At 38.1% G+C, this 26,746-nt stretch overlaps 3 protein-coding genes across 7 annotated transcripts; 1 reads left to right on the forward strand and 2 right to left on the reverse strand.

Annotated features, from left to right (window-relative positions):
* Nucleotides 1-42: 42 nt before the first annotated feature.
* On the forward strand, nt 43-5,446 carry LOC131790717 (protein CUSTOS). Its single transcript, XM_059107979.2, has 6 exons — nt 43-142; nt 220-277; nt 1,384-1,497; nt 1,607-1,777; nt 3,002-3,072; nt 4,097-5,446. Exons 1-6 carry the CDS (start codon nt 70-72, stop codon nt 4,264-4,266), a joined length of 657 nt encoding a protein of 218 aa, XP_058963962.1. The 5' UTR covers nt 43-69; the 3' UTR covers nt 4,267-5,446.
* A 21-nt stretch (nt 5,447-5,467) lies between these two features.
* Nucleotides 5,468-15,765, reverse strand: LOC131790716 (proline-rich transmembrane protein 4-like). 5 transcript variants are annotated; one of them, XM_059107978.2, is made up of 2 exons: nt 15,626-15,765; nt 5,468-6,926 (listed from the first exon to the last, which is right to left on the reverse strand). In XM_059107978.2, the coding sequence occupies exon 2, from the start codon at nt 6,907-6,909 to the stop codon at nt 5,749-5,751; it is 1,161 nt and encodes a 386-aa protein (XP_058963961.2). In that variant the 5' UTR covers nt 6,910-6,926; nt 15,626-15,765; the 3' UTR covers nt 5,468-5,748. The 5 variants fall into 5 exon arrangements, with proteins under 5 accessions (XP_058963961.2, XP_066018627.1, XP_058963958.2 ...); XM_066162530.1 differs by lacking the exon at nt 15,626-15,765 and adding an exon at nt 12,882-13,006; XM_059107975.2 differs by lacking the exon at nt 15,626-15,765 and adding an exon at nt 12,347-12,597.
* A 2,883-nt stretch (nt 15,766-18,648) lies between these two features.
* LOC131790656 (uncharacterized) lies at nt 18,649-26,636 on the reverse strand. Its single transcript, XM_059107890.2, has 6 exons — nt 26,426-26,636; nt 23,784-24,069; nt 22,959-23,108; nt 22,554-22,630; nt 22,009-22,238; nt 18,649-21,232 (listed from the first exon to the last, which is right to left on the reverse strand). The coding sequence occupies exons 1-6, from the start codon at nt 26,506-26,508 to the stop codon at nt 19,368-19,370; spliced, it is 2,691 nt and encodes an 896-aa protein (XP_058963873.2). The 5' UTR covers nt 26,509-26,636; the 3' UTR covers nt 18,649-19,367.
* Nucleotides 26,637-26,746: the final 110 nt, after the last annotated feature.

Genomic DNA, 26,746 nt, shown 5'->3' on the forward strand with positions numbered 1-26,746 from the left:
GCCTCTTTTTCAGGGTGCAAAACTATCAATTTCTAGGGGTGGGCTGGAAGTAATGACTGAAAGTTCAGCATGGCTTCTTCGTGTGATAGTTCTGAAGAAGATTTGGCAAAGTTTGCTGTTATTACTGACGTTGTTGACTCAGGTATGATGAAAAAATTAATTTACCTGAAGGAAGAAATGGAATTTTGCCTCTTAATACGCTTATGGTCCTTTTTCTAGAAGTGGCGATGGTACATAGCACTTCTCCATCTAATTCCAAGTCCAAACCAAGTCTGAGGTCAGTTTTATCGTTGGTACATTTGCAAGCTACTTGAGCTCGTAGACCTCTTTTTCCTGTAAATTCCTATTTCCAGTAGATTTCCTATAAATCCTTATTTCCAAAATAATAGTTTGCGAGGGAAAAAACCGCAAAAAATTGAAAACAAAGCGAAACAAAGAAAAGAGAACAGAATGAAAGTGTGAAATTTATTATCTTGTTTAATCTTCTCCCCACTATAAAAAGTAACTTTTGGCACGTGGCCTGTCACAATCTTTTTTTCAACGAAGCTGACAAGTTGAAACCCCATAGATGCAATTTTCAAAGGTGCCAAACAGTTGTGTCAGAGTAAATCCTCAGGAAAACTTGCACAACAATGTGTTGTGGTTGTAAAAAGGAGGCACTGTATACTCTTTCCATGTTTACATTACCACACAAATCTTATGCATCTATCATTGGCCATCCCCTGGGGGGGGACCCAGGCAAATTCAACGTTGAATGGGGATTTGAACGATTAACTTACCCTGGAGGTGGGGGAAATGAGGGAGGTTTGTTTTCCAAAAGCCTTGCACCGCGGGGAAAACAGGGGACTTTGCAAACGAAACAGGTCAATTTCAAGTTGTCTTAAATGAATAAACATGAAGACCGTTGTGCAGAAGAACATGGTCCACCTTTCAGTCAGTCAGCTGAACAGACATCGTGTATTACACTGTATTTTGGTTAACATTTTTTTGTGTAATTGTATTTAGCAGTACATTGAAATTTGCATTGTTACGAACATGTAAGCACTATTAAAACATGACATTTCGTTAAGGGTATAAAGTACTGTTTTCTTGTCAGGTTTCAAGCTGCTCAAGGTGATTCCCCTCAGGGAGGGGAACTTTGATTCCTCTGTGTCCCCACCTAGGAGGGGGAAAATAAGAACTTTGACAGGGTCCTTTACAAAGTCCCCACCCTTGCCAGGGGTCCCCCCCCAGGGGATGGCCGATGATAGGTGCATTACACCAGAAATACAACTTTTTTTTGAGATATATCCTGGAAACTTACCTCAAGACATTTCATTGTTAAATACGCCTGGCTTACTTTGGTCAGTGTGCCTTTAATTACTCTAATTGTTTTTATTTTAGACATTGGCGAAAGGAAGAGGATATTACCTGTTCTTCAACAGAATTGATAACACCTGAGTTTAGACAACATGTCGCAAAAAAGCTTTCAAAGTTTTTGGACGAGAACTTCATCTGGTAAATATTCAATCCATATTCAATTATGTATTGTATTTTTATTGTTGGTAAAAGATCTAATGCATTTTTACGAGACTTGGCTTTACGAATGTCCTATTTGTTATACCAGCTCTGAAGAAAATACTCACTTGCAAGATGACCATGTCAGCAGTTCACATGAATCCTTAGGAATCAAACTGCTCTTGAAATCCAATCAGTTAATATTGGGAGAATCTGTGAAGGAAGTGCCTAGCTCTACTGTTGCTAGAAAGAATACAAAATACTCTGTTAGCAGTGAAAGGTAAGATTTGTGCCATTCAAGTGGACTCAGGGCTATTAATATTACAAAAATCAACTGGCCTTTTCATGAATGGTGTAGAATATAAAACTTACAAAACTTTGAAAGTCACAAAACAATCCTGGCAGGCAAACTCCAAGTAAAGAATGTGCATAAGGAGGAGGGTCAAATAATTCAGGCTTTGATAGGATTCCAGCACATAGCTGCCAGATTCTGGTTGAGCCCCACAGCCAACTGAACTGAAAGCTACATCATGGGAGTGAGGCAAATTTAAGCAGGTTCTTTGTTTACACAAAGGAAGAGTTTATTATCCTATAATGATAAGGTAATTAACGAGAATCCCACAAGCATTAATGTTGGTTATAACTTTCTCTTATCCAACCACAGCAAGTCATGTGGAAAATGTGAAAAATCTTATAAAGTTTATTTTGCAAGAAAGGCTCATCATGTATGAGATCAGATTGCATACTCTGCTAACCAATTAAGACTACTGAGTAACCATAGCAATGGCTAGTTTCTGATATAGTTATAGTTATTCTATGCAGGCTTTTTCCGTTTCAAACAAGTGAAACTGAAATAATTTTTTTACTGAGCACATCAAGTATTGATGAATGTTTCTAATTTTTTTTAAGGAATCAAATGAATGCTCATTATTAAAAGAAGTCTAATTTACCCTTGATATAATGGCACAAATGCTTTGAAGGTTTAGCTGATCATAACTCTGCAATTGTAATGTTCATTAATCCAGTTTTGTGTATTACTATAAGCTATGTCTTCTACTTTTTTGACTAGTATTTCAAGTTGTTATGTATTAACCCTTCAACTCCCAAGATTTCATTAGCAATTCTCCTTTTTGTCTGCCAAATGATTCTCATCATATTAGTTTGGAGAATTTGGTATTCTCTTAGTAATTAGTATTAGTAATCCCATAATTGATATTTTTCTTAATTCTCATCACTTGTCTACATGATATGGCATAGATATTGAAAGGAGAAATTCTGTCTTGGTCACTCACAAGAGTTAAAGGGCTACAATGTCTGACGAATCTCTCTTGTTGATTGAGTTACATTTTATTTTGATGCCTCACAGATTTTGGGGATATAAGTGGGTTGTTGTGACAGTATAACCTCCTTTTGGTGTGTTTGTTCTGGTTATTTTACTGTATTCTGTAAAATATATATATATATATATTTCATGTTATCCTGATGATTGAATTTTTCTTATCAGTGATACTGATGAGGAAGAATTGAGTCGTTTAGCAGAAGCAGCAGTGTCTGGGCACTCAGTCATTCAAGAAGGTGATATTAGTGTATCTTGTAGTGACTTATCTGTAACTTGGCATCCTTATTCTTACCTCATCAAAAATTTACTGCTGCACATTATAACATTTTAAGTTAGAATCTGGCATGCTTTTAGGATTCTCAGTCATGTGATTGTTACAGTAGTCTCTTGGTCACTCTGAGGATTGTCTGCTAATAAATTTTTACCACGGTATCTTTTACACTCGTTAGTTTTTCACATTCTCTGAGGAGTGTGTTTCATTCGTTCGTTTGTTAAGCATCTTGCACAGAACTGTTACAAGTTGGTTGGCTGACAACTTAGATGAGTTTCCCAACACGTCATAGGAATTTTTGAAGAAGGCAGAGGAGTTTACCAGTAACTCTGGGCAGCTTTGCGACAATTCAGAGCAATTCGCTGACTACTCAAAGGAGTTCGTGGACTACTCAGAATAGTACGCTGACATCTCAGGGGAGCTTGCTAACACTTTTGAGCATTTAGGGGATAACGCAGGGAAGTAGAGCGACAACCTTGAGCAGTTTAGCGACAACTCAGTTCGCAAACGACTCAGAGGATTTCGACGGCAACTCGGGGGGGGGGGGGGGGGGTTGCCGACGGCTCTGAGCAGTTTGCCGACAATCCTGAGGAGTTTGCCGACAACTCTGAGGAGTTTGCCGACAACTCTGAGGAGTTTGCCGAAATAACAAACAACTTAGAGCAATTCGTCAACAACTCTAAGAAACTTGTAGACAACTCGCACCAGTTCGTCGTCAAAGGTCACACATCAACGCTATAGAGAGAGCTCCATATTTAGAATGTTTCCCTTCCACGCTAAATAGCAAAGCAAGCGTTTTCAAAGTCGTTCACCCTAAATACCATGTGTGAAAGGGATGTATAATGTATCCGAATAGTTATGGGTAATAGACTTGACTGAAAGAGTGATGCTGCGTTTTTCAAATTTATATCGCTTAGGCAGTGATGAAGAACTAGAATTGTCGGTGGATAACTGACGTGCAGTGATTCTCTTTATCGTTGACCCTGCAGGACACGGTGGGGGTAAAGAAAAAGCTGCAGACGAGCCTGAAACTAAAAGAAAACGGAAAAAAGAGAAGAAAAGAAGCAAAGAAAAGAGGAAAAAGAGTAAAGTGAGCGAAGAACTAGAAGAAAAGAAGCACAAGAAACGCAAAAAAGAAAAACACAAGGATAAAACGTGAAGGTTATGGGTGGTTTGGAAGTGAGACGTCTTTTGAAAAAGATATCCGGCGAATGGGGATATTTTAAAGCCAATCGCCAAGTGGCGATAACATGTCGCTTATTTAGTAACATGTGGCCAATCCAAGTGTGCTTATGTGAAGCCACCAGATGCGCTCTAAACTAAGGCTTGCTGCCTTCAGCGACAATCGAGGGCAAAAATCGTATGTCTCACCCATAAGCTGGCGTATTACTATGCCGAGAAAAAAGCAATCACGGGTTGCACGACTATGATCATCGGCTTGATTCACTTCCAGAGAAAACGAAGAAAACACGCATCTGTCAGCAGAAGTCTTTTATACAACCTTGAATATGTTATATGCATCTGATGTCAGGAGCCAAAGAAGAGTAGTAGCCGTTGATCTATGGACCATGCATAATGCGTGTTTCCGAAAACATCGGACAAAAAATGCGTAGCCCAGGGAGAAGATAAAACGATATGTGTTCGAGAATCAGCCGGGTCCGCCATAGGAATATCTTTTTTATATTTATATCAATTCAGTGAACAACCACACTTTTTTTATAACCTCGGCCGTGTTCGCTTGTATAGTCAAAGGAATATTAAGGTAGAACTATAATGAACGTAAAATTTGTCGCAGTGAGTTTTTGGGAACAGACATTGAATTTCGGGAAGCGCAGCGGAGACACGTGGTTGTCTGTCTCACTGTGAGAAACCTGGAGGAACCGATGAGAAGCAAGGATAAACTCATCGTCAAATTGGTGTCAATGTGATTTTATTTCGTTTCATGCATGGTGCTCTAACTCTTTTTTTTCTGTCAGCCTTTACCCTTCTTTTGCCTTTATTTACATATTTTGATTAGAACTTGAATACGTTCTATTTAATTCATAGAGTAATTTTTACTTATTGATGTATTTCTAAGAATAGAAACGACCTAAAGATAGTTGTTTGATCGTCACGTAAACTTATTGCGTTACCCAACAATATAGTGGACAAGTTATCACCGTCTAACAGGTCTCGATGCAACGAAGTCAAACATTTTTCACAGGTCTTCCAGTGTGCCTACGGCGATTTAGTTTTGACTACTCCATAATTACCCTGCGGAGTGAACGTTTTCGCGCAATTTCAATTTCTTCTTCGTTGCTATTTACGCTTAATAATTAATTTACTCGTCACTTGTCATTCACAAGCATATATTAATATTCATATATTAATCTTTTATCACTGAATATTATGGTCATGTCTAAGGTGATCTTTATCACTTTCAACGAAACCTGAATTCACATCAGTTTTCGTTATGTTTGTCAGTGTTGCATGCGATTGAGCACGTTTGTGCCACGCGGAAACAGGTGCGTTTTGAGTTAATACCACGGGTTGAGTCAGAACAGTTTGTTTATGATGTGTTTTGCGCTCTCAGTCTCTATCTCCTCTTTGCCATCTCAAAGCAGGGTTATTAAAGACGTGTTTTCGTAGATTATTAAACCGGTTATTTTTTATCCTCTTCTTCATGGAAGATGAAGTTGCCTCCTTCGTTTTCAATCCCAATCTCAACCAGCGTCCGCACGGAAGTTTTAGCAGTAGGAGGCGGTGAGGCTAGATCTCCGCTCTCAGCACTGCTCTGATTGTTCTGTACATATAATGACGACCCTGCTATCAGCTTGCAGTTTCTCAAAAATATAGTGCTTCTCGACCGTCTTCTGTGAGGAACTTGTCTAGGATTCACGTAAGCTAATGTACATCCAAGCCCAAGATCCACACATCTAAACAAATATTGAAAAATTAACCATGGCCACGGCTTAGGTATGATGGATTTTTCATTGGAATACATGTTGTGCATGAAAAAAATCGAGTACAACTGTAGCCCAACGCTAAAAAATCCCAATAACACTGTAATGTAAGTTATCTTGACAAGTTTCGCAACATTCGAGGGAGGACTGTCCTTGCTGTGAAGGTTTCCAAACCGTCGAACAGACAACCGTGTTTCATGCACAGAGTTGAGAATTATTCTCCCACTGTAGATGAAACTCGCAGACAGAATCAAGCTCAGGAGCATGAAGAACGTCTCGCAAACTATGCTGAATGATCTCCAGTCGGCTGACAGTGATATCACGATTTCTGTGATTAACACAAGTGTGAAGTGGAAAGTAATCACACAACTCACAAACTTCACACTTTGTAGTTTTTCAGGGTACAGGGTAAGCTTCGATAGCTGGAGAAATGCTAAGTGGACCAGGAAAAACGAAGCCGTGATGCACGGAAGCGCAATACCGAATAATGTTCTGGTCAATATGACCGGACAACTCGTCGGCAGAAAGCATTCTTTGGACTCGTATGGGTTGATGAAGAAGAACGCAGCTCTCGAGGAACCAAACAAGAATAGAAGTGAGCTTATCGCCATCGCAAGAAGAGGTTTCCGTCTGTGTTTCCTTTTCGCCAGGTTAATTAGTGACCAAAGAGCGTACAGCGCTATAAGTGCGAAAAGGGACCCAAATCCAGCCCAGTGGAGGTCCCAAACCCATTGCCAGGTTTCTTTTGCTTGGTCCCATTTTGGTAGGGGTTCAAATGCTACTTTTGCAGTAGGTTCCTTGTACGGAATATCTTGGCTTACACTTGATTCAGGCTCGCTAAATGGAGTTGTATTGCTCATCTTGAGTAGGCGGTCAGCTGTGGAAAAGAATTGTGTAAGGAAGAATTAGTACGCGAAATGGAAATGTATAAGGATTGTTCGAAAAATAAAAGGCTTTTTCAAGCATCTTGGAAAAGGAATCCTCTTGCGAATATAAAAACTGTACATCAGGGTAGAAAGCATTTCTTGCACTCTCCCCTTTAACATATTCGTAAACGAAAACCCGACCAAAGATTTGGTTGATTATCGATTAATAGTCTTAAATATAACTTAATAGTAACCAGAGTCACAAATCAATAGTAAAGTTAAATATCGGCATCAAAAAATAATAGAAAACAAATTCAATTTAGGAACTGAAAGCAAGGCTCCACAGTGGATGATAAACTTGGTGACTCTGGCGACCAGAGTCACAGAGGTGACAATTATAGTCGAAACCCTAGAGAAGAATACTAACGTAATAGTTTTGTAAGCTTGTCGATTAGCGCAAAATATTCCGGCAAAAGAGCAGGTCAAAATGAAATTGAATGATAGTTATTTGTCTGTTACTATTATTTAAGGAAGCAGGCAAAGGCTCTTCGAACGTGCAGTTCCACCACTGTACACTGACCCCTTACGGCGACGACAAACCAGTTATAAGTTTCATGATAAACCCGCGATATTCAAAGAGGTCGACTGATGATTTCCAACTGAACAACATGATGTTATCATATGCGTCAACATCTAAGATTTTCCGTTAAAACAGTTATTATGTCTAATAGCCCTAAGCACACCACGTTTGAGAGAAGTGATTTGCAATTTTAGTGACACAATTCTACGCAAATCCTAGTACAACAGCTGCCCATTGAAAGTGGGGTTACTCAGAAACATATCATGGATTTATCACTTATTTTCAGCCATCGAGAATGAAAAGCACTCTATTTTTTTCGCTAGTAAGTATAAAATATTTGGTTAAAGATTCACAATTTTCACATAATATTTGTTCCAATACGAATTATACGTAAATTTCCGGGCCTCTCTTTGTCAATATAACATTGTAAATTCAAAGATATACATCCACACTTTGACAGTTATGTTGTGGTTCATTTAATTAATTATTTCAGAGAGTAAACATTTTCAGATGTTCCGACGATGAACACTTCCTTAAGATATTGGGTCTCTAAGGAACACTTCTTTAAAATATTGGGTACCTTTTCGGGATGAAGTTCGATTTTTCTTTAAGAAGCCAAAACAGTTCGTGTACAGCCACATGCAGGAGCAAAGTACGCCCTTTCTCCTTATTTCATGCCGTACTCCACCATGAAAACACAAAATACGAGACTCACCCCTTAGCTGTTTCATATCCTTAAAGATGAGCCAATAATAGATTGGGGTTAAAGTGATCTGCTAACAACATATTAGAGAACTATAAGCCACTGTAAACAATGAATCAAACTCCTGAGGCTAGAAAAAAATTGTCTCCGTATTTCCTATGCATCTCCCTTTGGCTATCTTCACGTACAAACTCAAACTAAATTAAATAGGGTCTTATTTTCAGAGAACGTAAGGATTGCTATCAAGTGAACTACAAATTCAACTGCGTTCTATTCCATAGTTTTTTAAGAATTACCGAGTATTTCTTAAACCAACAAGAACTTCCATCCTTCCAAACTAAGGTGTGGAATTTATGTAGACTCTATTCACCATTATAGTATTTAATTGTCATTTATTTGCCTACAGCTCAGAGACTTATAAAGTACTGCGGGTGTGTTTTTGGTGTTTCCCAGTTCAAAGTTCATGCAGAGCAACACTGCTAATCAAGTTTATCTTTGTTATGTTTCCTTTGCTCCTATCTCTTTCAACACAGCAGGCCGGGAACAATTTAATTACTTTTCTTCTACAAATGAATAAATAGAAAAATGCTGCGATCTGTTGCTTGTCACTTACATTATATTTTACTGACATGTTCCATAACAGCGAATTCTAAATTTTCTTTCCTATATTTAATAGTTAAAACGGTTGTAATAGTTACATTAGTGAGTTTTAAAATCTAAGAGTTTACGTGTACCAGAATAAATATGCTCAGATTTTATTTATTCTCCATATGCCTGAAAGCAAACTTTGTGGAAAAAATAGGAAAAAATCTTCCGATAGCAGCTTTTGTAAATATTTTCACTCAGTGAATTTACAGTTGAAAGCAGAGAGATGAAATCTTTTCCTTCCATTTGTCGCAAACGTTATCCTTAACCTTACTCTTACCAGGCTTAATTACAGACGTTCGCGTATTTCATATACGTCTGAGTCGGTTCGTCTGTTTTTGCTTTTTGTCTGTCAAACTCACCTCTGTGTATTAATTGCTAAAGTTCTCCAGAAATGAAATCCTTTTGCTGTTTTCAAAAGACTAGAAATGTTTAATAAACGACCTCATCGTATCCGTTAGTTTCTAGGCAAAATAAATTAAAATGCGTTTCTGTAAAAATTCTGTGAAGGGTATGTTTATTCTACCCTCGCGGAAGAATCCACCTGCTTCTCTTCTCATTCACTAAGTGACAAATCAAGACACCTCACTGGCGGCTTTTCTTATGAAATTTGAAAATGGCGAATACCAGTAGGAATAAACTTTTCCATATCCGTATGATTATCACCCCAGAAAAACTTATCGCTCTGAATCGGTTTTCTCAGTTTTTACAACCACAACTGTTTTTTTAGTTATTGCTTCGATGATGATGTCTAAAGATACTCAATCATCGCCGATTCAAGGTGGCTCCAAACGTAGTTTAACGACTTATCTTTTTAAAAAATTCGCAGAAAGCTGACGAATTCGTGAAGCTAATTGCAATTTGACTGTAGAAAATGGGTCGTCGCATTTCTGTCGGAATTCAAGGCACATGAGGCTAAAATGAAGGGTGTTTCTAAAGGCATCAAGTGTTACTTTTGGTCTAATATATAAAAAAAATCGATTAAATTAAAAATAAAACAAACTTTTTTTAGCGATACTCGGGCTTTTTCTCCATACTGTTGTTGAGAAAACAGCACAAAAGTGCGCTAGTATCAATCTATTATAGAATTCGTGCTTAAAAATAACGAAACTGCTGTTAACCAGGGCAACCATGAGGACACCCAGAAGTTTAATCATTCAAGAAGGTTTGGAGGAAATGGCCCCATCTTTTGGTAATCTTTCAATTTCCGTGTATGATGCTCACAATTATAAGCACGAATCTCTTTTTTTCTTCAAGTTCTTCTACACGAACAGAAGAGAAACTTCGAATTAAACATTTTGCATCTCTTTTGTTGAAATGTGTACGTGATCCAGCTACTGAACTCATAAAATAGCCAAGTCATCGTTTGTTTCAGTAATGGGCTCTTGTTTGTGTATTACGCTTTTATGTCAGCTTGTTGCTATCCATTCTCAGCCATCCTGGTTTTCCCTTGGTTCTCACGAACTAGGCAAATATTTTGTAGTCTCCTTAAATAATAAGTTAGTTTTACATGGTTCAAAAAAAGAAAATAGCAAAAGAATTGTAACTTTGCGCTCTCATCTGTTTTTTTCACTAAAATAGGATTGAACTGTTTAGGCAATTTAGAGTATCGTTTCGTTACGATGGTAATGACTACTAGTTAAATGACTAATGATAAGACGAAAGGAAAAGTGAGACCTATCTAATTGCAATTTTCGTAGAATAACTAACCTGGTTAAATTCTTGAAGCTTTACGGGTTGGCCGTAAGTGTAAACCCTTATGCCTGTTATCACTGCGTTCGTCGTTTTAATTAAATCAGTAAGTACAGGTGAACAGGATGCTTTTAACATCTAATACCACCGAACAATAAGGAATTTATCCACCTGCTGGTATGTTAAACTCAAAGAGGTCGCGTAAATTTAAACGTGGCATGGTCTCTAAGTGGGAAATCTTTTGTCATATCGTTTCTCATTGTTGTATCTCTTTTAGAATTTGTTTTAGAAATTCCAAGTAATTTGGAAAAGAAATATTGTAGCAAAAGACATGCATCACGTCCGGTTCATTAAAAATTCTCAGGAACTGTCATGCCTATTGCATTTTTAATCGTTTTCGAATCTTGACGGTGCATTTTGGTCCAGTTGTCATATAAAATACTAGACAGGTCGATCGAACATTTAATTAAAGGTGAGCTTTAAAAGAAATAAAGGAGAATGGGTGATGGAAAATTACGAAAAAATATGCAGAATTAGAAATGGAAGTTAATTGGAAATGGAGAATGGGGAATGAATTTCCAATTTTTTGAGCTGAAATTGCTGCAAATCCAAACGCATAAGAAATCGGAACAGATAACTCAAACTTTTTTAAAATTTTCTTTGCTTGAATTGCAATTGTAACGTTGATTGGAATGCCCCTATCAAAATTGTTTCCTTCAGACGATTCCCAAGTGCCACTACCAAACGGAATACCGCCGGAAACCGGAAGGCTTGTAAATTGACTTTGGTAGACAGCTTGTTCGCGCAGAATTTCCGAAATTTGGCCATGTATACTCCCTGAGGAATTTTACTTTTCATAGTGTAGAGTTTATATGATAAAGGAATGTCCCGTTGGATGTTTGTCCTCTGATATCATAATAATTCCTAAAACTAATTTCTTATGGAATTATGTAACCGTCCAGTTTTTTAACCATTTAATCTAGCTTCGAAAATATTCAACAGCCGTCAATTGATATCAATCATTCATTTACACGTACACGGAAAATCAATTTGAGCCCTTGTAAGTTAGGGTTGAACATTCAGATTTTAGTTGCAAACTAGCTACTTGTCATGCGTCAAAATATTTATCTTCAAGACAAGGTTAGCAGACAAAAAGACAAGGCGTCAGAAATTTTTTTCTCCAAATCAAAGAATTAGAAACATCTAGAAATTTTGCATGAGAATAAAGCCGATATGAGCTGATATAAGGTGCCCAGGGAAACTTCAGCAACCGCAGCAGCGTCGGTCACGCAACAACACCACGTGATATTGTTGTTATCTTACCTCAGTGGCAAAACAGCTCATAAACATTTGCAGATAATAGGGAAAAAAAGTTTTTCAACAGACTGGAAACATAGCGTCCGATTAAAAAATTAATGCGATCAACAATCGAAAGAATTATTGGTCTTCTGTGATGGAAGGTGGCAATATATTTAAAGGTTAACAGGTACTTGAAACCTGTCTACCACAGCCACTGAAAATCGATTTACTGATTCCCTTGATTTTTAATGTTTATGATCCCTGGTTTCTTTTAAAAATGCTTAAAAAACCCAAAAGGAAGAACGAAAAATTATTCCATGAGATGTTAGAGACAATTCGATAAAAGCATTTCCGTTCGGCCATCTTTTCATCGACCCTTCTTTTAGGAAGGTCAAGCGAGTTGCAACGACCAGGCAGCAGCAAAGACATTCACAGTAAATTAGGTTTGCCTCAGAACGTTTAAAATGAAACGCGGTTTTAAAAATAAAATGATATCAAATACAGCTGCGTACCTCCTCCTGCAATCAGGACTCAAATCTCACACTGGCTGTATTCCCCAACGATTATTTGTTCCTGATTGCGAGTTCCAATGACTTTAGAGCGTAGACGTAGAAGAAAAACACCCTTTTAACCGCGTATATTCTTGTACAGCCGCTCAATCACGCAACTTTGAGAACCTGACTGTGCAAGCTTCCAGAAATTGTCAAAACAAAACCAATCAACATGTTCGTATAGCGTTTGTGAAATGTGTACAACACCCACACAAGATGATGAGTATATAGATCGATATGTCAGATCTAGTATTGGTATAAAATGATGAGAGTGTTTAAAAATTCATGGCCAATATCTGAGTTAGGGGTTTAAATTTGAGTGACGATTAGTGACCGCGAAACTGCGGTTATCGCCTGATTGCATTTTAACGCCGGTATCTCAGTTGTGGAGTAACTCGTTGCAGTTCAAACAGTTTCGGAGATTTTAAAAGCGATCACTTTACAGATCTAATGCACAGAAAAAGTGATGAACAACAAAACCACAGTTTGCACTTACCACATATGTCTAATTTATAAGAGGCATCTTCATCTCTGAACATATCAACCTTTCTATAAACCGGGTTTTAAAAGTGAAATAAACATGAACTGGAAGACGCTTCTTCGAAACTGAAAACCTGAAGGTTCCACGCTTTGCCAAGCCTTCTTATAGATTTCCACCCACCGAACGAGCAGAATTATTTTAGAGCATGGCGTAATGAATCGGAAAACGATAAGAAAATATACATTTATAATGTCGTGGACCTCGAGAAAACTTGACCAAGGAATTGATGTTTACCTTTCACAACAAAGAGTCCTTAAACTGAGTGTTGAAAACTAGTCAGTATAACTTTCTTCTGAGCTTAAACTCCTGTGTGATTGATTAAGACGCTGAAGTCAATCAACATCGAAAAATCTAAGGAGATTGATGATTCGTTCTTCCTGGGATTACTGTTAACTCTTTCACTCCAAAGATCTCATTAGTAATTCTCCTTTCTGTCTGCTATACAAGTCTTATGATGTTAGTTGGAGGAATTCCGTATGGGATCAACTAAAAAAACTCGTATTCTCATCACTTATCTGCTTGATATTGTAATGATGTTTTAAGGAAAAATTCTGTCTTGTTCGCCCATAGGTGTTCTAGAGTTGACGCACAAAGGAATATCATATGACTAAGATGTCAAAGTAGAAACATCTGGAAATAAGCCGCTGACCAAACTGATTTCCAAACTTACAGCATAAATAAGCCTTACAACCTGTTGTCAATATGCACAAAAATACGTTAAAATCAGCCGGAATATATCATGATACATAGGCCAGCCATCAACACCGAAAGATAGAAAACTTGTTAACCTGTTAACTATAAAAATTGTATTCTAACATCTCTTACCAGCTTCACAAGTTAGGTTTTCAACTTAAACGTAAAATTTGTCGGAATTGCCGAGGTTTTAGCTCTAATTAGTAAAAGTGAGGCATAGAAATAATTTGTTAGGGTCATAGAAACATATTATTTAACTCACATTTGTTTCAGACTAAAAACAATGGCTATGATATGATCTGATTCGTGTTCTCTTTTTTCCAGTTCATTGTCTCAGTTAAAGTAGTTTGGATGAGGTTTGCAAATACTCGATCAATTACTTCCAACAAAATTTTTTTGTGGTTGGTATAACGTTCACTTGATAGAACCTAACGTATTGATTCACAAGGATATCGAGTCACGAAAGATGAAAGTTTTTCCCTTTATCAAAAGTCAATAAACTAACCCTACAGATATTACTCACCTAAACAAACGTAACCGACAAACCACGTACTAAAAAGATAAATAATCTGATTGATTGAGAGGTGAAGTTAGTCATGTGATAATCTCCAAAGTTGGGAATTGTTTGATCATCTTTTATTTGCGCTGTTTGTGTTGTTTGATCCTAAACTGCAAGCATTCCCTTGAATAATGATAAACCATTTAAGGTTCGTGATTTCTCTTGAAAATGACCATTAAGGTAAATGAGTTCTTATCTTAAACTTATGAGTTAAGTTTTCTTGTAGAAAGCTAAATATTTAGCAAAATGATCTTGGCGGCCAACTGTGTTGCACGACGAATATACTTGCATGAAATAAAAAGGCAATACAATGAATGCTGCAGTGACTAGACTTTTGTGAAGCGCTCGAGGTTTTTTCAATATGAACGATTAAAGCTTAATTTTCTGTCGATTTTTCCCCATCGTGGAATCCTTCATAAGTTTTTAATCTTTGATAACGCCCATGGTTCATTTTTACCTTTTGTGAAAAACTCCTTAGTTAATCATAGGGTACTAAGGAAACTCACATAAGAGGCCATTAAAATGAAATCTATTGAGTAATAGGCTCTTATATTAGTCAAGAGAAATTTTATTTCCCACAGTTTTTATCTTAAGAACTTGGCACCGGAAAAAGGTGCCCTATTCTCGACGTCAAGCTTTCCCAATGAAATTGAAATAACAATTCATACAGTTCATACTGCTGTTTTTCAGTTTGGAAGGGGAGGGTCCAATATAGACAAGTCAAAAACGACCTCAGTATCGCTTTGAATTCATTTGCGATCAAGGAACGAATTGTAGCAATTGTAAAAGATACATTTAAAAATCCAAGGGGTCAATATACCGGATGTTAGCAGATCAGTTTGAAACCTTTTTGACCGCAAACTCGGAATGTAACATCAGTTTAGGGCAGTTCGTTTTAAAACTCGCCGAGCTAGTTCTAATTGGTGAACTCGACAAACCGTTTATCTCTCACTGACGCCAGTTTTCGGATCACCTTGCTCGAAAGTTTAAAAAGCTGCTTCTATTTTGTAATTACTTGTTCACGAGCTTAGAATTTAAGGAAGTTGTTCGTAAACTCGTTTTCTTTCCTCCAATGAAATGCCTCGATTTTCGATCACGTTCAGACTGAGTGAGTGATCTATTTTGCGTGTACTAGCGAGCGCTGAAAACGTATTCGATCAGAGTTTGAACAACACAGTATAGAGAGCATCTCAGTAAGATGGCAGATTCAATAAAGCTTTCTCTGCCCTCATCGTTAACGTAGAAAAAGCAAAGTCTTTCATGTTTTTGACGAGCATCGTCCTAATGAACAGACGTTTTTAATTCAAAGTTTTCTTGTTTTCCTAAAATTCTTCACTGAATGTTTTTATAATTCAGTATACATGTGTCCAGGAGTGACCTTACTTTTGATAAACCTCTTTAAAGGAAACGAGCATTCCACTGCGAGAAACGGCAAACTTTCACTTACCTCAACACTTGGTCGAAGTCCTTTTACAAGACTGTATTTTGCAGCTGTCACAGAACCAGTTAAGTCTTAAAATGATTACCTCTAAATCTTGAATACCGAGATTTATATTCATAAGGCTGAGAGAAAAACACAGAATTTGCTTGTGCAATTCACAATTGAGCAATATGTGTAGAGGAGCTTGTTAGATTCGAATTATAGACGGATGTCATATATTGTCTTTCCGGTCTAATACACATGAATGCAGGCCAAGATTGGTTATGAATTTTTTTAGCATGTCGTAACGTATACTCTTGCATCTAAATAATCTGATCAACGTTTAACGTTTTTGTTTTTCGGAGCAATATAGCGGGTTAGTAAGGTATGGGTTTAGAGCTATTTTCGTCATCAAGACAGAAACGCCTCCACACCCCATGAGATGAATAGTTTACCTTTCTAGAGCTCCAAGATATGCGAAATACAGTCCTCACCCGCTTCAGCGTGGGTTCTGTCTCTGTCCAAGAACACCGACTCGTTCCACGTCAGAATCTAGGGTTAAAAACAGCAATACAGTGATCATTACTATTTATTTTAGGAGTTCTTGTCAAAGCTCTCACAATAATTAAAACATTGCCAAGACAGATGGAAGTAACAGGTCACTTAGCATTACTATTTTTTAAATTTCTTTGGTTATTTTTGAAAAGTCATTAACGCTAAAAAGTTTAGCTATCTCTATTGACCTGAATAGCCCGTGTGGTTGACCCTTTAGTGAAATCCGAAATAATCTATTGTTGAACCACAAAATTGCTTCTGACACGTACTGCGTGGACAAAATGCTTCAACGTCTAAAAATCCGAGCTGTAGAACGATCAATTCATGGCGATTTCAGCACCGAATTACTGGTCCAGCAATTAATTTTCTATAATCTACGAGAACATCACAATAATGCTTTATACCTTGAATAAAAACTTATGCAAAACACAGGAAATTGAAAGGGACATGGACTGGACAGTTTGGAAAAGGTTTAGAGAAATGACAATTGCCGCCCACCACTTTTCTAAAGTTCATTTCAATTTGTATGTCATTCTGACCGGTGATTTGTTATGACGACGTAAGTCTGGCAACTCCTCTGCCAAAGAACTCAATTACCGTTTGTCACTTTGTTTAAAATAGTCCTGACGTTTCTGTGGGCAATCAGACAATCTTTCGTGTTCCCGTTTAAAGTGGTAGCCCTCCCCCACACACGCAATTATTAAGTTGTATATGCCAGCTTATAAAAACAAATTTTCCGTCATTGCCATGGGAGTACGTGTCCTTAACCTCCCACAAGATAATAAGATTGCGAACAGGTGTGAAGTATATCGCTCTTAAAAAATTCCTCTTACTCAATATTCAATGCAGTAAATTTCCTTCATGATCTTTGGATGAAGCAAGTAAGAGGGGGTATCTCTAGGATGATTGCTATGTTATGGACTACTATCGATGTAAAGTAGATTTTTCTTGTATATTTTTCACAAAGGAAGAATTGTCAAATCTTGTGAATAAAATAGTTTGACGCCCAGTTCCCTAGTATTTACGCCAAGGCGAGGTTGATGTGAACATGGTGTTTGAATCTGAAGGTCTGTTTTCAAAACAGATGTCTGAAGAACCCCGATACATTGGTTCGGAACTAACAGTCCAAAATTGTCTCTCTTGTCTCTCTCGATGACTTATCGATAATTTATCTGTGTGGTAGCTTCAAAATTAAACTTTTTTGTTTTAATTAAATTCAGGCCGGGTTCATTACGCTTCCTAAACAGGTAAGATGAGCATCTGTAGATCTTGTGAAGTATCTTTATAACTACCTAATCTCTGGTATTTGATTGAATCTTTTTTACAAAAAAATTGATGCTTTCACAATTTGATTTTTATTCCATACTTCTCGTCTGCACCTTCTCTTATCCTTTTAGCCAATAATAGGCATCTATAGCATATTTTTAATTAAGTTGGAAACTCTTCATTAAAGTCTCGGCTCATATATTTTGTTAATCAGATAAAATTATTCTACCGTGTACGTTTTCCGAGTACAGTCGATTTTTGTAAAAATGTTGTTTACAGCAAAGATATCATCACACACATATATGTATATGATTCACTCTTCAGGGGTTTTTAAAATCCCCTGAAGAGTGAGTTAATTACGAAACAAACTTGTCGGGATAAAGCGTGGTATCTTTTTTCACTCTCTATCTTTTTTTCCGTAACTCAATACATATCACGCTCTACTTCCCAGTAAGTATCGAGCACTGTAATACGAAAAAACCCAACCAAAGACTTCTTATATATATAGATATAGATATATATATGTATTTGTATCTTACGATTATATTTTGACTAGAAACGTTCGTAAATTAATTTACCCAGCACTTTTGTTCGTGGCTTTTAAAAGAGGGCAGCTGGGCTTTGGTCATTAATAACCCTTGTACATAAAAGAAAATTTTAGTCATAGTGCTTCATTTTTAAACTAAAAATCTAGTATTTTCCACTCGCAAAAATTATCCGCCTGAGCCGCAAAGAGAAAAATGGAAGCAACTTTTACACAAGCAAAAAATTTGTATCATCGTAAAGATATTAGAAAAGTTTTTAAACATAAATATCGATTTTGAAACGATTTCAAATAAATATTTAAACACATTTTCTTAATACTTACCTTACTCTACGTGGGAAGATGCAACGAAAATATCAATTTTGAAGATTTTGTGGTTGAAATTGTTTCCTAATAGCACTATAGATGGGCTGCCGTAATGTTTCACTGGAGACGAGTTTCACACAAATATAACTGAAAAATCAGGGGGACGACATAAGCCGTACAGTGCATATCGACGCTTTTGCTCACAAACGAAATAAGGACAAATGTTCGTCATGGGGTAGCATATGCCCTTTTAAGGAGATGCTTGAGGAAAGATCGGATGATATTCTGACCAACCAGACGGGACGTCATCCCGTTACTTAGCATTTAAGGCAATAGGAGGCATGGGAATAAGAACTTTATTTAATAATAGTTTGCAGATGTTAATTTTCCAGACATTTCTGAAGAAGAAAGTCAGTGAACAAATATTGGTTCCGCGGCGTCTTGACGATGCTGTGATTTTTTCGAATGAAATAACAAGTGGAATAAAAATTTATGACAAGGCTTATGCCAATGACAATAGTTACTTTGGGGTTCTGACCCTCTAGTTGTAAACGAAAGACTCAGAATACTGTTTCTTCACATCATCCCGGACGTTTATAATATTTAATATCATTTTAATGATATTAAAAGAAAGAAATGAGATCCTGTTGTCCCAAACGAAAGGGAGGGCACGGTTTTTAATGTATCGTCCTTAGTTTTCTTCATGCGAAGATTTCACTCATTTAATGGTGACACAATATATATATTGTACGCTCTTGAAATTTAATATTGTAAAAGAAGAAAAAAGTTGCTTGCGCCATTTGTGAATTTGATTGACGGATGTCTGAACGGTCTTGTCTTAGGATAGCAAACTTCGTGGCACGAAGTTTGCTATCCTAATCGGTTTCGATTCGGTATGCAGTGCCTACCAGCTATAGCATTCAAAAATGGTTATGATAAAATAGAGGATAAATATATAGGAAAGTCGACATGTGTCACGTTACTTGGCAACCACGAAACCGAGTGGTTTCGGGAAGGTATCGGTTCTTCACGAATAAAATGGTAAAATTAATTTTTACTGTGTTCAAGTACCATCTGTTCGTAGGCAGGTAAGGCCTATCAACTCCGCCATCCCCATGGTCTTTGAGCCGAAACTTCAGTGATGGCAGAATTATCAGATAAAGAAGGACGTTTGAAGCCTTCAAGCGGATGAATCACGCTACAGATCGGTTCCAAGCTTAGTCGGCTAAAGTTCGTGCGAGTTGTTTTGTAGTAGCGAGCCTGTGGTCGTACAGGAGACTTCACGGGTTCTCTTGTTGAAGAAAGCGAGTAGAATTTCTCTAACCTAAATTCCTGCATAAAGTTGTTGTCCACAGGTGTAACACCAAAATATGGCGAAGAAGCATATGCTTGATTAATTTGTGGCAGGTTTGAGTTACAGGGTGGAATGAAATACAAATTTGGTAAAGGTGATGACTTCTCTGCAGCACTGGGTCCATTACAGTTTGCCAGAGTGAAAGAATCCACTATTTTGGGATAAAGAACCCCGCCATCACAACCACTACTACTTACAGAAGCAGTGCACGCGGGCTCATCTAAACTGGCGTTTACTGACTTTCTTGGAGCAGGAGCGATGCGTTTGTATCTCGTTTGTTTTCTGTCCAGTTGTTGTTCACACTTGGAACCATTCGACAAATGAGATCCAGAATATGTTTCAACAATCACAGGGATAGGATTTTCGACACAAGATTTTGTTACCACGGTGGCGCCCGCCCGACATTCAACCGTAACTGTCGGCGACTGTCGGTAGGTGTCGGTAACTTTCGGTGTCTCATTTATTAAGTCGGTAATGAGAGTACTCTCGCTACTCTTGTTGACCGCAAAAGTAGTTACTGTTGCATGGGATGTTGATGCACGTCCACTGCACTGAGACGACATTGGAAAGACACAGGACCCTACAGTCTTTTGCTCATCAGTCTGAGGGGTCAGAGACACTAAGGTGGTACAATTTGGTCCTGCAGAACGCTGGCGAATGGAAGAATTTATCGATGCTTCTTCTGTTTCTTTACACAAAGGAAAGTCGCTACCTTTTGAATGCACTAATTCGTTAGTTGCTTCTAATGAAGAAATGTTAACTGTTTGGCTATTAACAATTTCGGTTGAATCTCGGTTGCCCAACGTATTTGTCCCGGCTTTTGAACACAACGCAATCAATGCATCAAGAGAAGAGCCTGTAAGGACCTCTGTCCTTGAAGAAGAACTGGTGACAGTGACCACTGGTTCTTCAGCTTGAATACTCACCGATTGTGAAGCGTTCTGACCAATCACAAACAAAACTCCTGCTTTAGTCCTTACACTGGATGGCAATACCGCATCTACGTAAGAACTGAGTGTCTCTGGTTGATGTGAACTGTTACACTTGTTAGGCGTCCTTCCGAGTTCTTCTGAGCACCTGGAAAATTCAGATTGTCTTGTATCTTGCGCGCTATTGGTGTTACTCAGTTGTGGTAACTTAACGCCCTTTTTGTTCAAATTGTTTTTATCCACAGCTTCACCCTCGATTGTTTGTTCCTTGTCCTTTGAATCTAAACGGGTGTTTACTGAGGATAGATCGTCCCTTCTTTGAAACCTTCTTGGCACGTACTTTTTCCTCCTGTTCACACTTGCTTTAGTTTCATCGCAGAAGGGCTCTTTAGCGTAAGAGTTGTTTTGCAATCGAATCTCATGGCTGGTTATCTGACTTCCTTCAATGAAGTTTTCGAATTCATGTCTCACCAACATCTGCTGGTCAAATCCCCATATCCACTCACGGGATTCTTCACACATTAGCTTCGACTCACTGTCACTAGTTTCACTTGGGGTTTGATTTTGATTGACTAGTGACACAGTGGATAGTTTTTCCTGGCTAATCACTCCCGACTGTTCCTGGATATTTAACTCGGCTTGAGTTAAGCTGGTTACCTCTGGTACAGCTTTGCTGATTCCTGTGATCAAACAGAGAAAAAAAATTAAAGTTGCCTATAACAGTTTACTCTGCTTGTGCTATAGAGGACTAGCTTACCCTGTCTTCATTGAGGTGTGAAATTTTGTTTTAATATTATAAGAGTACCACAGTAAAAGTAAAGTGTACCTAAAAATTCCTTGAATACTTTCGGGAAAACAAAGAATATCGCCTATCCGGAAAATTCCAGCTGTACGTTATGAGATGAGGGTCAAGGTAACTTTAAAATTTGTGCATATTCATGCAGCCTCTGAGCCTCATCAACAAAACTTCGTAAAACTTGTTGAAGCATTTAGCATGTAGATTTAAAAGTAAACTTTAGGCGTTACCAAGTTCGCTTTACATGGAGTTGTTAGCATTTACAACAGGAAATAATTGTCTTAGACGGACATAATTATGGTTGTAATAACAACTCGTTACATCAAGAGGTTTATCATAGCATTTTCAACGAAGTTTTCAACCATCACTTGTTAACAGAGCAAAATAGTTGTTAAAAACGATGAAGCTTGAATTGAATTGTGAGGTAACTTAAGTCCATTCTTTCCGTGCCTGTACAAAAGCAGAATCAAGACTGAAAACAACGGAGCTTAACGTTGGAATTTGAAAATGGTGTTTTCTACCAGAAACCATATAACGCAGCGCGAACGCAAAGCTGACTTGCAGAAATTCTAAATTGCAACAAGTTGATTGCGAACAGAGAAACTTGATTTCATGAAGATACCTTTCCTTTTAACTAGGTAATGGTACCATGCTTCATACCTTCCTGACTGGGTGAGAGTAAGTGTCTCTCATGCAATTGCTGCTTGTCAGAGATGCAGCTTTCTTCTGGCGAAGATTCTTCCGGATGTTCGTTTGAAGAGGATTGGTTACTTTCTTTATCCAACTCGTCTCCGTTGACGATGGAATCCTGGACACTTGAACTATTGGACGGCGGACCATCATCTGAGGTTCTCTCATCCTCGCATACAACCTGACCTTCCATGCGGCGTCTATTGTCACGTGAGCATATTTATGAGAGGAAACATGGGACTAAACGTTGGCATGGTAGTAAGAGGCGGGGAAGCCTAAGCATGCTCGCGATTCAGTTTAGATAAACCTCCTCTAGCCGAAGAGCGCCTCGCATGCGAACATTTTTCTCTTGGATAATTAAGACCATATACACAGTTAATCCTTTGGTATCGTTTAAAGTCACTCTCTTTTTACCTCCACGAATAGCAAGAACCACTTTCTCATCTGAGTATGAGTATTACACATCTGGAGTCCCGCGCAACATCGTAAACTTGCAAATACGAAACAAAACATACCTTTTAGCTTGACCATGTAATCCGTCTCTTCTGTAAGCCGACGCAAATGGATTGGCGTCTATTTTGAGTTTAGTGATCTTAAAAACGAAAGTAGAGAAGTCTGTCACTGAGGCCTTTCAAGTCATGTGCAATCTGTTAAGCTGTTCGTGAAGGTTAGGGTTGGGGTTGCAGCAACTCATATTACTCTCAGTAGTGCCAACCCGACTACTGTTTAAACTCGTCTTGCCGGGAAGATCAAGTATCTATACTAGGAAAGTATCATGAGTATATGTAGAGTGCAGGTTAAAATGGAAAAACTTAAGCATGATCAAACAAAAGATTTGTAAAAAACACATCCTAATTCAAAATTAACAACAAATTGATTATCAATCGACTCAACACTCTAAGATAGTAGCATGAACTTACATTCTTGTTTCTGTATTGAGACACGGCCATGAATTCCATCTCAGAGAAGTAGAACTCTTTCCTCAATTTGTAATCAAAGTAAATTCCATTGGGACTTTCTAGTACGTGAATGCGGGGCGTGTAACGCCGCATCGTGCTGAGAAGAATCGCCTGTAGTAAGGACAAACACATCACTTACGCCAAGAGAAAATGGAAGGAAAGAGGGGGGCAATGAGGAAGTTTGCAATGGCACTACATTGCTTTGAAGTAGTTTGTGGTTCTATCTGTAGTTCTAATTTGTAATTCTATTTAACAAAACGTCAGCATAGTAAAATCTCGCTCTAGAAATACCATTCCTCTTCTTCTGGGAAGGAAATTCCACACTATCCGTCCCTACGTGGCTTTCACTCAAAACAGTGGGTCGAGGTTGGCCTTTATTCAGACCTTTCGAAAAAAAAAACTTCCGTTCGAGAGAGTATTTATCAATAACCTCAATTGGATTGGTGTATCCTGAAGCTTAGACCAGCCCTCACTGTTCCCTAACTTATTCCAGGTGAGGCTATCTACAGGGAGCCAATGAGAACACCTTACTGAAATCAAGCACGTGAAACGCGTGTGACTTGGTGACCCTCTGTTCCAAAAGCAGTCATGAATTTTAATTTGCTCTTGCTCTTGTATCTTATTAGCTCTAAACTCGTGCCACTTTTTCACACAAACAAATCCAAAATTAAACCCAATCACGGCCTTATTGCTCACGATTTCCCTACTTTAGACAGTTTGCCTTTTTGTTTTTATTTTGAGGTCTCATTTTCTCTCCAATCGAAATGCGTTCGAAAAGACCCTTACTTGTGATGATTTCTCCGCCGTCTTAGGACTGTTTGTGAGCTTCAGCGTTTTAAAGGTGAGCCCGTTTGTCATGAGAGTAGCTCCATTCCAGGGCGTTTCCGCGTGAACAAACACTTTAGCGCGGCCTTCCTCAACCGGCATCTCGCGACAGTACGGTAGCCAGGTATTAGTTCCCGCGTCAAAGGAATATCTGAACTCGTCCATCAATACAAAGTCTATCATAACTGTGTAAAATTGTCTCGGAGTAAGGTCTTCGAATTTCAGTGAGATAACTGGACACATTCGCCTACAAAGAGATAAAAGGCAGAGCCGAGAATACAAATCATCATGCAACATATACAATTTGTGATTTTCATCCGCACAAAAAGAGACAAGTTAAAAGGCTCAAGTGAAAGTTAAAACTGGATGATCAGATGAATCAAGTTAAAACAGCCATTCATGCCTTTTTTCGTGCTTTTTTTTCCATTTCCACCAAGTAAAATCTAGGAATTAACTGATGTGTGCGGACATTTCCGACAATTAACAATGTTCTTCCTTTTAATTGACAAGTTTGAAACCCAGCTACTTTAAACTTTTGATTTTGAAAGAGGTGTAAAATTTGATGGAAGCGAGTAACAGTTTGACTTTGTGGGCGCGGAGACACTTGACCGAAGCCCAAAGCACTATTCTTGGTTACTATTAAGGAGGATGCACTTGGAAATACTTATGGGGAAAAGTTCCCTAATCCTAATTTTTTTGTGCGAACCAGTCGTCGGAAGTTAACAACAAATAGTAGATAAGCTCCATGGATTTCTCTGGAAAATTCAAATTGGCATCGAAATTAAAGTAATTTTAATTAAGCGTCGAAAATCGTCTGGGATTGCTTTGGGTTTGCTTTATTTCCTTAAGTAACTGGTGCAGAAAACTCGCGCTACTTTCTCAACCAATCAAACTCAAAACTAAAAAGAATCGCGACTTGGTCACTCGCGTTTTCCTGAGCTCAAGGCAGTGCGCTTGTTTTTATCATGAGGTCTCATTGGGCTCCTCGGCTCCAAGGAATATTTTCCTTGCCATGACTCAGAGCAAAAGGTCAAGTCACTTGAAGCTTCGTTAATTACCTTTCTCACAGACATCGAAAATAGAGCTTCTCGAAACGTGAACATAAGGTTGCCACGTGATCGCATGCGATCTATCGAATCTCAAGGATCTTTTCCTTACTCGATTCGTCTCAAACTATTTCATTGACTTTGCGTTATGGATCTCCTGAAGAATTTCTAGCTCCGATAATGTCTAGTTGAATAATTTTTTTAAGTAATTTTGTTCCTTTAAATTGTATAGTAAAAATCATTTTTATTTTCAATCGAAGCTCTTAACAATTGAATATGTTGCTTTTAGTTAACATGATTTTCCCCACTCATGAGCATGCACTTGGAAATACTAATGGGGAAAAGTTCTCTTATCCTCATTTTTTTTGTGCGATACAGTCGTCGGGAAGTTAACTCCAAATTATAGATAAGTTTCACGTATTTCTCCTTCAAATTCAAATTGGCGTCGAAATTAAAGCAATTTCCACTCATAAGCAAGCGTTTGAAGTCTGTAGTTCTGTCGTCGCCTCCAATGGTTGTTGTGTAACGTCCATAGAATTTTTTTTGTCATTTGTTGCATAATAGATAGGTATTGAAGCCTTGTTGTTTAAAAAGTGCCAATAATTTATTTGTGTCTCGTTTAAAAATAGCGCGGTGTCTGGTTTTTATCTTTCATCGCTGACATCACCTCGACAAAGCAGATGTGACCCGTCTGTTGTCACCCTATTTTCAGGGGATCGGTGATGGTGCGAAACCTGACAGCAATAAGGGCACCTTGTGATAATTAAAATTCTTCGAGTCCAAACTTGAAATAACCCCGTGTCAACTTTTCGAGGGTCATCCTCTCGGTGTTTATTGAAATAAGGAAGCGTTAATGCCGATAAATCTTTCAAGCTGTGAACGAAATCATTTCAGTTTTGCCTGCATTATGCAAGCTCAGTGGAGATAATCTGTCAACTTTCACCAACGTGTGATGGCAGAAGTGACAAGTAACATTGCACTCATTAATAATTGGTCACGTACCTACTAAAAGCCGTCCAAGGCTTAAAACCCTTACATAATAATTTTACTTAGCCGCAAAGGCGGGTGAGATACACATGCACTGCGATCAGACGATACTGATTGATCGAAAACATTCGGTCTCTAAGTTTTGTAAAAACTCCAGTTATGGAGTAATACAAAGAAGTGAGGTGCTCACACTAGATTACGCGTCTTATTCAGACTATTCATAGACAGTTCCAGTCAGTTGTGAAATACGGAAACAATATTATCCATCTTGTATACCTTCCTTGAGAGTTTGAGACTAAGAGAGCACACCCACACACATTGAGATTAAGGAACCAAGATAACGAGTTTTCAAGTTAGCCTCTCGAATCTGGTGTTCAAAAGTTTAAAACTGAAAGCGGGGATAAATTTTCGCATCAGTATGGAGATTAACAGACTGCGAATAGGCTCATTTAAGAGGCTTTTCTGAGTCGAAATGATCGACAGAGGCGACCTTTCTCAGTTCAAACATCCTTTGTCTCCAGATCAAGAGAGCTTTCTCACAACTTAGACTAGAATAAAACTCTGCCATACCTTCCGGACTTTGTGATCATCATCTCTGTCTGATGTTGTCTGAATCTCTCCCACAACTCCTTGTTTTGAAGAAGAACTTTCATTGCTTCTAGTAACAAGCTCGAGTTTGATACTAATTTGAGGGGAATTATCACCGTGATGTTCCTAATGATAAGTTTCGCTGTCACATGAAAGGACAAACCGAAAAGTCAGGAATAGACAAACTTAACCAGATGAGATGTGAAAATCACATGCAAAAGAGTGTACTGGTATTAAATAACGCAGCTTGCTATTAGAAAACAATAGGGAGGTGAGACGTAATGTTGACAGCACCGGAAGAGC

Source organism: Pocillopora verrucosa, chromosome 2 (genome assembly GCF_036669915.1).
Source record: "Pocillopora verrucosa isolate sample1 chromosome 2, ASM3666991v2, whole genome shotgun sequence".
NCBI classification, from domain to species: domain Eukaryota; kingdom Metazoa; phylum Cnidaria; class Anthozoa; order Scleractinia; family Pocilloporidae; genus Pocillopora; species Pocillopora verrucosa.

Bases quoted from the DNA above. Each gene is read 5' to 3' on its own strand.
- LOC131790717 (XM_059107979.2), top strand. From the start codon at position 70: ATGGCTTCTTCGTGTGATAGTTCTGAAGAAGATTTGGCAAAGTTTGCT. The intron at 278-1,383 runs GTCAGTTTTATC...TTTTTATTTTAG, and splicing joins AAGTCCAAACCAAGTCTGAG to ACATTGGCGAAAGGAAGAGG. The intron at 3,073-4,096 runs GTGATATTAGTG...TTGACCCTGCAG, and splicing joins GCACTCAGTCATTCAAGAAG to GACACGGTGGGGGTAAAGAA.
- LOC131790716 (XM_066162530.1), bottom strand. From the start codon at position 12,924: ATGTTCAGAGATGAAGATGCCTCTTATAAATTAGACATATGTG. The intron at 6,927-12,881 runs GTAAGTGCAAAC...TCTTTTCCACAG, and splicing joins TTATAAATTAGACATATGTG to CTGACCGCCTACTCAAGATG.
- LOC131790656 (XM_059107890.2), bottom strand. From the start codon at position 26,508: ATGAAAGTTCTTCTTCAAAACAAGGAGTTGTGGGAGAGATTCAGACAA. The intron at 22,239-22,553 runs GTATGTTTTGTT...ACGTGACAATAG, and splicing joins TTACATGGTCAAGCTAAAAG to ACGCCGCATGGAAGGTCAGG. The intron at 21,233-22,008 runs GTATGAAGCATG...GTTTGATCACAG, and splicing joins ACTCTCACCCAGTCAGGAAG to GAATCAGCAAAGCTGTACCA.